The sequence below is a fragment of the Poecilia mexicana genome, unplaced genomic scaffold, assembly GCF_051168715.1.
Source record: "Poecilia mexicana isolate PSO_F unplaced genomic scaffold, ASM5116871v1 scaffold_23, whole genome shotgun sequence".
Taxonomy (NCBI): Eukaryota; Metazoa; Chordata; class Actinopteri; order Cyprinodontiformes; family Poeciliidae; genus Poecilia; species Poecilia mexicana.
Window position 1 is genome coordinate 21,984,801 of NW_028263392.1, and position 11,961 is coordinate 21,996,761.

Consider the following 11,961-nt stretch of genomic DNA (forward strand, 5'->3'; position numbering starts at 1 on the left):
TTCAGGTGGGTCTCTGTGGACAGGTGGGTCTGTGGTTCTGGTGGGTCTGTGGTTCAGGTGGGTCTCTGTGGACAGGTGGGTCTGTGGTTCAGGTGGGTCTCTGTGGACAGGTGGGTCTGTGGTTCAGGTGGGTCTCTGTGGACAGGTGGGTCTCTGTGGACAGGTGGGTCTGTGGTTCAGGTGGGTCTCTGTGGACAGGTGGGTCTCTGTGGACAGGTGGGTCTGTGGTTCAGGTGGGTCTCTGTGGACAGGTGGGTCTGTGGTTCAGGTGGGTCTCTGGTTCAGGTGGGTCTCTGTGGACAGGTGGGTCTGTGGTTCAGGTGGGTCTCTGTGGACAGGTGTGGCCCACCGGGCGGCAGTAGCAGATGGCGTTGTAGAAGCGGCAGTAGCAGGTGTCACAGGGGTCGCAGCAGGGCAGTGAGTAACCCAGGCAGAACTGCTGGTGAGGGATGCAGCGGCGAGGCGAACGCACGGCTCTGCCTTGCAGCTGCAGCGCAGACGAGTCCTGCAGGACAAGGGAAATACCCACAGTTGGGTCAATTTGGTGCAAAATTACAAATAGCTGCAGACCTGCTGCAGAGGACAGTCCTGCACCTCATTGTTGGAGCCCGCTTCCATCAGCAAGCGGTCTTCCTCTGAGTCCACAGGAAGGAGACCGCCATCTTGAAGAGGGCTGGGGGCGTGGCCTCTATCTGCAGACACAGGAAGGACAAACTGCTCAGTACCTGAAACAGTTCAACGTCTGGTTAGATGTTTTCTACACGAATCTGCTCTGCAAAGCTCCAGGTTGAAACTGCAACCATGAACACCAACAATTCTGGAGGGGGGCATTCGAGCTCTCTGATTGGACGTCTGTCACCGACCGATGTCAGCCAGGTAGGCGGCGTCGGGGCGGATGGCAGCTGCCGGGGTGTCGTCCAGCCGGATTCCTCCGTGGACCAGGGAGGCTGCAGGCCGCAGCAGACCCGAGGAGGCGCAGCAGAGCATCAGCATGCCGAACATCCTGCTGCCGTCACCAAACACAAGAAGAAAAATCTGCACTACAACTCCCACAATCCTCGGCTGCTCCAACAAGAGCTTCTGAAAGGAGGAAACAGGAAACAGAAGCTGTTTTGTCTTCCTGTTAGGAAATCTAAAGAATCTGAGGCACGTTAAACAATCCAACATGGTAGCCTTAAATTCAAGCAAATAACAGTAATTATAATCATGACTTTATTTTTATAGGAACAACTGAATTAGAACAATTACATAAAGAGCAGCTGATGTTGTTTCTAGCTGTTCTTGTCCCAAGTTGGATTTTAACTTTAGCTAAAACTACAGAACACTATTTAATAAAATACCAGCATATTTAAAGATACCAACATTATTAAACAGCACAGCTAGATCAAAAATACAAATTAATATGAGCTGCATAGTTATATTTATTTAGACTGACTGGCTGCAGCTCTGCTTGTCCTTCAGAAGTAAAACAGAAACTTTTCATAAATGAAAACACTCCAAATATCATTTTCTGCTTTTTCATTCACTGGATCTCAGTTACTCTGGATGAATCTGAAAAGGTTCTGGTGGGTCTGTGGTTCTGCTGAACTTTCTGTAAAGTGCAGATTTGATTGGTTGCCTGCATGTTTGTGGTTGAGCTTGTGTGGCAGCGTCGACAACCTCCCCAGTGGCGCCGGGACACCCACTGGGTGATCGCTTTGGGTCCCACCCACCTGACTGGTGGAACGTAGGGACTCTGCATGCCAGGCCATCGACTGCGGTGTGTTGGGGGATCTCTGGATCCGGAAGGGTGAGGGTTGGACACATCCCCCATGGCTACGGTGGCATGGAATGATATAGCTTTGGAGGAAGGGCGTATGGGTTAAGCACGTCCAGAGGGGGCGCTGGGGGGGCTTGAGCATCTGCCCCTTTTGCTCCTTGCCCCCAAGTGTCCTTTTGGTCTATTTTATTTATTTATTTATTTAATTTTTGGTATTATTATTTCCTAAGCCCTCTTCTGACGCATAATAACATGTACTAAAATTATTTGTTTTTTGTTGGGGGTTTTTTGTACAACATAATAAGCCCTGCAGTCACCTTGTTACCTTTGACCTTTTGCCCGTGACCCAGTTGCCTCTCCGCAGTGAGATAAGGCGGCTAACTGGAGCTGAACGTAGCGAACGATCCAGATTACAGATCAGTTTTTGGTGAATTAAAACGTTTTGGTGAATAAAGTGGAGCAGACCTGCTGCTTGTCAGATGACGGAAAACGTTGAAGTCTCGTTTCTGCTTCAGCGGTTTAAGCAGAGAGGTAATGAGATACAACAGACACTGACAGGCCTCTGTCTGCCTTTCTCTGAAGAACTACTGAGGGGAGGAGACAGCCAGGTGAGGAGAAACTGTTCTGATCTATCATTCAGTGTTTCTATCATACAGACATCAGGCTGTTGTTGTTGTGCTATTAGCTAGCTGCTAGCTACGACTCTGCTAGCAAAGCTAGATAACTGAAAGCTTCTTCCCTGTATGTTAATGATATCAGTCATTCTTCAGTACTGATTATGCAATAGGGGAACATCGCCCGTCCCAAACCAATCATCTCCATAATGGATTTATGTCTAATTTCCGTTGCTGCATAATGTACATTTATTCTGGCGTTGGGTAAATGTACCTGGTAACACTTTATTTGAAGGGGGGTGAATAAGACTGACATAACACCTGTCATAAACATGAATAAGCCTTCATGAATATTTATGACTGTTGTCATAAAGCGTCATTCGGTAAATTATGACACTTTTAATACAAAGTTGACATTATTAAAATGTCTTTGTTATGACAACTTGACATTAACCAATAAATCATTACTGATATAAATTTGTTATAAAAGTATTAATGATTGCACTTTAAAAATCAGGTATCTTTATGTTATTAAAGGTAAAGTTTAAACAGTAATGATTTCCTGGTTAATGTCAAGTTGTCACAAAGACACTTTGAATAATGTCAACTTTGTATTAAAAGTGTCATAATTTACCGAATGACGCTTTATGACAACAGTCATAAATATTCATGAAGGCTTATTCATGTTCATGACAGGTGTTATGTCAGTCTTATTCACCCCCTTCAAATAAAGTGTTACCATGTATCTTGAAGGAGAATAACACTTAAAAAATAGACCATATTCATTTAGAATTAAAAATAATTCACCCTGAATTACCATGATAGATATAATGTATGTAATAAAAGTCATTAATGAAGGTGAAAAAACTCAACCCAGACTTAAGTTTAGGGTTCGCAGAGTATGAAGTTATTTTTTTTTCCCCCAATTATTCAATGAAAAAATAAACTAACCCTTACCCCCTAACCCTAACCTCAGTTAAGTAAAATAAAATTGTAATCAAAACTTTTGGAATTGTAATGATTTATTTTTTTTTTAAAAAACATTTTGTTTAAAAAACTTTTTTTAAAATAACTAATTTTTGTCTTGTGAACTTAAAAAGTTATTTGCCAAACATAAACTTTTATTTGCACGCATCAGGAATCTTTTGTTGTGATTTTAGGCCCCGCCCACGACGTCATGTGAGAATCACAAGCAAAACTTTGAGTCAAACAAAAACTTGGAATAGCAAGAAAAGATTTATGACATGCACAAATAAGTTTGTTTTGCAAATAATTTTTTCACTTCATGAGACAAATGTGTGATTTTAATTTTTAAAAAAGTTTTTTTAGCTAAACTCAGTAGGCTTTTCCCATAGTGACATGCATTAACAATTCAATTTTTGCTTTTGTTTTTTCTTTTTTCTGCAGCTCCACGTTAGTTTGATGCAGCTCTGCTTTCCTGGATGGACCATCTTCATCTCCACTGCAGCAAACAGGCAGCTCTGTTTTATAGATTACAGTCACTAAAAGGCTGCATTGGGCCTTGTTTATATTTTTAATAGTGTAATTCTGTAAAGACTAAATATGTAAATCAGAGCTAAACCTCCAGCTCTGATTTACATATCTTGCTAAATTGCAGGTTTGAATATTTCAATACTTTCCTATAACAAAATAGACCTGCAGAAAGAAATTACTAATAAAATATCTTACATATGGATAGTTGTATGATCTGTATAGAGATTTACCTTAGCTTTGATTGTATATGTCACAATTTTGTAATTTATCATTGTTTATTAAACTCTGAAAGCTGAGAGGCTTTGTTCATATTCTGTCCTAGAAAGTGGTTAGATGGGCCCTTTTTCTTTTTGAGCACCTGCCCTTTAGTGGCCTCTGCACGGCCCTGCATGACGTGCGTTGGATAGTCGGCTCTCTGACATTAAAACAATCATGGAGCAGATCTTGGTGACGCCACGATTCAAGCCGCAAGGCGCGATGCGCCACCTAAGCTAGCCAGCTGTCTAGGTTAGGTGTTTGGAAACTTGAAATAATTTGTTAGGGACAACAAAGACGAAAAATTTAATCTTCAGATTTACATCGATAATCTTTTTAGCAGGAGCTAACTATCATGATCAGATGATAGTTATAGATAATATAGTTTTTATTTGTAACATTCCTACCGTTATGGAAATGACTTAAAACTTATTACATTTATTCGCCATTTGCCAAGTTTTATAGTAAAAATAAAAGGCAATATTTTCATATATTATAATAGAAAATTAGTTAATTTGTTGTATTGTTTATTTTTTATGCATGCTTTTTGTTGATTTTTATAACAATATTTTTCCCTTTTTATAATTACTATTAATTTTTTCTCAGGGTAAAAAAATTGTAATTATTGCATTTTTCTTTATTATTTCAATCACACTGCAGATCCATCAGTTCAGTCTATTTAACCCTAACCCAGTTTATAAAATAGACTGAGAAAAATTTTGCAGATAAATTTTGCTTTATTCTGATTGATATATCCACATTATAATAATTATAATTATTATTATTATTATTATTATTATTATTATTATTAATGGATGACTAAAATTTTCACTGTGTAGAATCAAACAATTCTTCATCTTAAATATCAGCCAGAATAAAAATTATGATGGAAGCAACAATTTCCTTCAGTGTTTCACCTGATCATCATCATCATCATCATCATCATCATCATCATCATCATCATCATCATCATCATCATCTCAGTGGACCCTAATAGAAAAGAGAAGGATGATGAACTCACCTTGTGGCTGAGGCGGCCGCTGCGTTTCTGCCTCTGGAGGAAGTGAAGGTGATTTAAGGCCCATCAACAGGAAGAGGTCACATGACCAGCTGGGGGCGTCGCCCTGTGAATCGTCACAAAGTCTTAAACATTACTGACAGGAGTTAAGATGAGTTCTTCAGCCTTATAAAAAGCCTTTAGTTATTCTTCCCAGTTAGCTAAATCAGAGGAATTTTACTAGAACTTCAGCAACAGAACCGGTCCAGGTCCAGGCTTGGTTCTGTCTGGCTTGAAGAGTCAGAACGGGATGTGCTGACTCTAAAACAAAGACCAGAACTAAAACAAACCAATCAGAAGATTATAACAAGAAAGATACAAGAAATAAAGAGCTTAATGTCAACATGAGCAACAACCCAACATCCACTCAAAACCCAAACCGCGAGGCTCTTCCTTCTCAGTAAATGATGGTTAGCTTTCATTGTTAGCTTTAACGGCTAACTTTGTTAGCTTTCACGATTAGCTTTCATTGTTAGCTTTAACGGCTAACTTTGATTGTTAGCTTTCATGGTTATTTTTCACAGTTAGCTTTCACGTTAGCTTTCATGGTTAGGTTTCACTGTTAGCTTTCACATTAGCATTCATTGTTAGCTTTCATGATTATTTTCCCAGTTAGCTTTCACTGTTAGCTTTCACATTAGCATTCATTGTTAGCTTTCATGATTATTTTCCCAGTTAGCTTCCATTGTTAGCTTTCACTGTTAGCTTTCATGGTTAGGATTCACTGTTAGCTTTCACATTAGCATTCATTGTTAGCTTTCATGATTATTTTTCCCAGTTAGCTTTCATTGTTAGCGTTCATGGTTAGCTTTCATGGTTAGCTTTCATGGTTAGGTTTTAAATTGAATAATGAGATGTGTCTGCATTAATGAACAGGAATTATTTTACATTTCTGTATATTTCTGACACAAAGGGATGGATGCATTTTCAAATCAAATCAAGTTTTTTTTTAACAGTCTGCTGTCAGTGCTATAATCACTTAAGAAAACTAAAACAATTCCAGACATGAAGACAATCAAGATAAGGTATAAACAATGGAAGAGAAGTCGGATGCTTTATGAAAACATAAAATATTACAGTAGCAAAATAGAAGCAGCAGAAATGATGGTGTCAGATTTAAACACACTCAGGGTTTCAGCTGTTTTGCAGTTTTCAGAAAGTTTGTTTTAGACTTGTGGTGCATAGAAGTTGAATTCTGTTTTCTCCAGAATCTGGTTCTGCAGAGCAGAAACTGACCTGGAAGTAAAAAACAAAATCTCAGTTTTCAATTGGGACTCTTCAGAACCAGCCAGACAGCCCAGATTCTGGATTCTGGATAATCTGGACTGTTTTAGGGTTAAATGGCTTCAACTCTTTGGTAATAATACCAATAAATATCAATAATGATAAATGACTGCCAGTCAGTGAGATAATTAAAAACCAGTTAGAAAATGTTGATGCAGCAACAGGTGAAGGGATGAGTTCTGGTCCAGAGTTCTGGTCCAGTTCATTGCAGCCAAATCTAGAACTGATGAAGCTGCTTTTTGAGTTTTCCAGCTGATGAAATCTGGCTTTACTTTCTTCTCTGACTGAAAGGAACCCAGGATTTGTATCCAGTCCAGCTTCTAAACCCAGGAATCAGTTCATGTCAGTTTGGACCAGAACCCCACAGCAGGCCGGACTGGTTCTTGTTTCTGGGTTAGAACATGTGGGGATGTGAATGTGCTTCATTGTGAGGAGTCACATGTCGTCCTGTCAGCTGATCTGTGTGTTGTGAGGATGGCGGTTCGGACTGAGCGCGCTCATTACAGCCAGTAATCTCTCTCTCTGTTGCTGTGATTGGAGAACATTAGCTCGGCTGCTCCCTCCATTACTGCCAATCTGCTGCTTCCTGCAGCTCATTAGTTGCCATCTGCAAACATGGCGCTGATTCTCTGAAGAATGACATGCTGATGACATCACAGCTGCACTCAGCACTGACGAGGCGAGACGCGGGAGCTGCAGGCGGCGCAGGTTTAATCAGCCGCTGATTATGGAAACCAGCTTAATGCACATGTTTACTTTGTTCCCTTCCTGTCGGAAGTGGCTGGACTGTTGTCATAGTAACAGGAAGAGGTCAACAGGCCAAAAGTCAAAAACCTGATAAAAAATAAATAATAATAAAGTCTGGAACAGCTGTGTTACGGCTTCAGTGGGTCTCTGCAGGTGATGCTGTTGCCCTGATTGTTGCTCTGCAGCTTTAAAGCTGCCAGCCATGCAGCAGTCAGGAGGCTTTTTCCTTCTCTCTCCTCAGACCCCCATTTGGTTTGGTTTGTATCTTTTGGTTGAGATTTGTGAGGTTTGTTTAGCATTTGCTTATTTCTGGTCACTTATAGGTTTTCCTTTAATCTATTTTGGTTTCTCATTTCAGGTATTCTTTTTTCCAGGGTTATTTCTTTATTATAATTTAATACATTCTATTTTCATTAAGTTACTAAATCCTTGTGTGGTCTCCTTTTAATGTTACCCCATAAAACGAGCCTGGTGGACGTAACAGCTGAATGAGAAAACCTTTTCTCTCTGGAAACAAGATGGCTGCCATACTGAAGTTAGCAGAAATGAGACTTCTGGGACACTAAAAGCTAATTTTCCATCATTTGGGTTCCCACTGTTATTTTAAACTTATTTTAGATTTTTCTCTAATCCAAGCAGGGTCAAAACTAGACAAACATTTTAGAGGGCATTTGAAGAAAATCTTCCATGTTACACTTATATCTTCTGTATCCATTCAAAAACAATTTGAGTTACTAGATTTGAAAACTGAGTTCACTAAGGCTCAGCATGTCACAGTTATAGGCTGTTATCGACCTGCTGCTGTCTGTGATGCTCTCCCTAATTTGTCCAAATATCTAGGCAACCTAAATAAAAATGAATTAATTTTGTTAGGAGATTTAAATCTAGACTGGCTGACAGCATCTTCAGATGGCTTAGAAACTGTCTGATTCTTTAAATTTCAGAGCTGGCTTTCTTTTAGGAAACTGTGGAATAAATGTACTTTATTAATTAAAGCAAACTCAGACTATTTCCTTGCCGAGATGACAAAAAATTCAAATGATCCAAAGAAATGTTGGAGAGCAGTGAAATCAGCTGCTGATCAGGCGCCACTGAGGGACTTTCCAGATTTTGTTTGGAATAAAAGTAAAATGGTGTCTGATAAATTAGAAATTTTAAATTATTTTAACAAACATTTTATTTCTGTAGGCTCTCTACTTGATGATTTAAATTCATTCGGCCTAAATGTCAATACTGATGAGCAGATTTTGAATAATGATTGTAATTCACCACTTTTGATTTTCCCCTGTTTGTACAGCTCAGGTTCTCAGAGAATTGAAAAACAGACACCAAAAAATCGGCAGGGCCAGAAAACCTGGATCCTTTATTTCTAAAATTAGCTGCAGAGTTTATAGCAGAGCCATTGTCTCATATTTTAATCTAGGTCTAATCTCTAATAAAATCTCTAGTGTCTGGAAATCAGAATTTGTTTTGCCTCTTTTCAAGAGTGGAGAAACGTCACAGAGTAACAATTACAGACCAGTTTCTAAACTGTGTATCCCAGCAAAAACTCTTTAAAAATTAGTTGCAGGTCAGTTGAAGATTTTTTTAGATTCAAATTGTGTTTTACAAAATGTCCAGTTTGGTTTTAGGAAAAACATAGCACTGTTACTGCTACTTTATTAATGATCTTCTTCAGGCTCTTTAACAAAAAGCTTTGTGTTGCTCCGTTTGTTGATTTATCAAAGACTCAGTAAATCACAGCTTTTAACTGACACACAGGATTGTTCTCTCACATCAAACCACCATGTGGGCAGCTGATACCTGTCGATCAGAACCCAGAGTCCAGTTGGCCGGCTTCACTTCTTCTATTGGTACCATTTTAAACGGTGTCCCACAGGGCTCAGTTCTTGGCCACTTTTATTCTCCATTTATATAAATAGCTTGTGTGAAAATCTGTCCAATGCTTTTTATCATTTTTATGCAGATGATTAGTGATTTACTGCTGTTCTTCACCACTTTCTCAGGCCATACAGGTTTTGCTTTTAATGTAGTTCAAACCCGGTTACAAACTCTGAAGTTGGTTCTGAATGTGTATAAGACAAAAGCAATGGTTATTTTCACACTCTAGAAAACTACCAGAGATCCATCTACAGCTTCCAACTGCTGCAGGAACACAGATTGGGTTTGTCAATAATTATAAATATCTTGGCTTTATTTCAGATAAAGAGCTTTTTTAAAAATCACAGAGTAAATTTGTTACGAACAATGAAAATGAAGATTGGGTTTTATTACCAAATGGTTCTGGTTTTTCTCTTAAAGCTGGAAGTAAATTGGTAGCTGCAACATTCCTGCCACTCCTGGATTATGGAGATGTTTTATATATGAATGCTTTGACCAAATGCCTTCAGTCACTAAATACTGTTTATCACTGTGAGCTGAATGCAAAGCTCCTTTAAGCGTAGAAACAATCACCTGATGATCCTGATTTATAAACCTCTACTTGGCTTGGTCCAGCATACTTCAACTCTTTTACATAGATCTGTTAATTCTCATTCTTTACGCTCTAACAACATTTTTCTTTTGCATGTTCCACGTTTCCGAACTGAAAAATGGAAGCAAGCTTTCAGTGTGATGCTCCTTCAGCCTGGAATCCAGTCTTCTTGAAAATGGACTAATGTAGCCATAGACATAATATAAGAGTAGACCCAGCATTGGCCGCTCCGGCGCAGGAAATCCGGCGGCCATCTTGGAGCGGTCGTCCCTCCTACTTTGCTCAACCAAAACAGCAGAAGATGCCTCAGCACTGAGGGATATTGTTGTTCTGGTCGATGGATTATTGATGTGAGGGCTCCACAGACAACATTTCACAAGTAAGATGGACATATTATTGTGTATATATTGTGATTAGAATATTACTTTACTGTATTTATGTCCACCGGCGAGATACCAGCTAATATTAGCTACAGTGCTTGGTGTGATACGGGTTCAGCCCCGCTATGAAGGCTAACTGAGATTCTGTTAATCTAAAAAAACTAATTATTCTCTAACATTGACTTAGATTATCTGACACAAGGGCCTATATTAGAAATGAAACAATATAACACATATTATAAAACTTATATTATGTGTTATAACATTCACCAGCAAAGTTTACACAGGTGGTAAAGATATCAGAATATTCCATTCCTATTCTATTGTTATAGCCACTAAGCATATTTAAATATGATGAACTATGTATTAAAAACATACTTAAAAAATACAATTATTTATAAATGTAGCTTTGATAGATGTTTGAATATGGTTTACAGTAACAAAAAGTGTGTTATGATCGATTAAATCCGCTGATACGTCATTGTGCTGCTAAACACATAACGCTGAGTGGAGTGGTGGACCGCTCCAAGATGGCCGCCCTAAATCTCGTCAGCGACAATAGGCGAGAGCGGTCCATGAGGGTCTATCCTTATATTATGTCTATGCCACCGTTAGCCTCCATGTTTACTTCCGCAAACAATGAGCACTTCTTCTTCTCTATGGCAGTTGGCAGAACACTGAGAACGCTGCCGCTATGGCGCCCTCTACTGCGCATGCGGGACACTTTCAGGTCGTTTGCCCGTTCACACTGCAGAACGCATTCAGGTCACATCTATTTGGAAGTGTGAATGGCCCCAGAATTGGGTCACGTCAGGGTGCAGTGTGAACGCACCCTAAATTTTCTCACACCCTCATCATGTCTTTGTCAAAGCCAAAGCCTGCAGTTCATGTATTTGAGAAATAATTAAATGTTGATGACATTTGAGAATATTTTTTAAATGTTTTTTTGTGGACTCCTTTATGCAGCCCAGCCTCACCCAGACTCCGCGTCCAGTGGCCCCCTGGTAAACTAAGTTTGAGACCCCTGCTTTGGCATGTCCAGCTAAAATGTACGGAAGCCTAGAGGTGACACATAGACCAAATAAAAATTGAGCTGGATGACATAAAAAGATGAAAACTTAATGTTTTTGTTTGTTGATCATGTCACTACAATAAGAATATTATACTGTGGTAACATGACGGTTTTTGTTAGAGCATGTGCTAAGAGAATAAAATAATTAACTTCTGGCTCATTATATTCTCTTGTGCTCCCGGATTCAATGATTCCATGCGTGGAAACAAAAGCCACACAGAAATGACAGCGTCACAATAATCAGCATTTATTCAAGACTGATGCATACTATCACCAGAAAAGTACATCACACAACATGAGAAAACTCAGATCACAAACAACACATTAATTTACCTGAAAGAGGAAAAAGACAAAAGATGGAAACGACAAACAAAAAGCAAAGACGTCTTTGGAGAATTGCAAGAACAAATCTGATTTGTTACTCCTGTGTAGAAACTTTTATAGTAAAGGTGTGTTTTTCCTCTTTAATATATTCAAATAAGGCGTACCTCTGCTTGACCAACTGGGAGCTGTCATGGACCTTCTTAAAAGTTAGAACCTCCTTACAATTTGCTTCCACGATCAAAAGCCATTTTGTCCCCTTTGTTTAACAAAAGGAGAGCAGAGTTTCTCCTGAACTCCTGTGATTTTAAGGCCATCTGGGCAAAGAGAAACAGAGAAGGATATTTCACAGATAGCTGTGAAATCTGGAATCTCTTCCGCTTTTCTCCCTGTTGGAGCTATTTATTGTTTATATTCTTTATCCATTTGAATTTTGTTAGTTTGTTCTTAAATGTATATTTTTTGTATTATTTACAGAATTTATTTGTAAGTTAATAATTGTTGA

General features: G+C 39.1%; 1 protein-coding gene across 1 annotated transcript; it reads right to left on the bottom strand.

Moving 5' to 3' along the window:
* Positions 1-316: 316 nt before the first annotated feature.
* agrp (agouti related neuropeptide) lies at positions 317-1,074 on the bottom strand. The gene is made up of 3 exons (XM_014978383.2): positions 864-1,074; positions 595-692; positions 317-505 (listed from the first exon to the last, which is right to left on the bottom strand). The coding sequence occupies exons 1-3, from the start codon at positions 1,000-1,002 to the stop codon at positions 317-319; spliced, it is 426 nt and encodes a 141-aa protein (XP_014833869.1). The 5' UTR covers positions 1,003-1,074.
* Between the last annotated feature and the right edge of the window lie 10,887 nt (positions 1,075-11,961).

Bases quoted from the DNA above. Each gene is read 5' to 3' on its own strand.
- agrp (XM_014978383.2), bottom strand. From the start codon at position 1,002: ATGTTCGGCATGCTGATGCTCTGCTGCGCCTCCTCGGGTCTGCTGCGG. The intron at 693-863 runs GTCGGTGACAGA...CTGTGTCTGCAG, and splicing joins CGCCTACCTGGCTGACATCG to ATAGAGGCCACGCCCCCAGC. The intron at 506-594 runs GTGCAGGACTGT...CTTGTCCTGCAG, and splicing joins AAGCGGGCTCCAACAATGAG to GACTCGTCTGCGCTGCAGCT.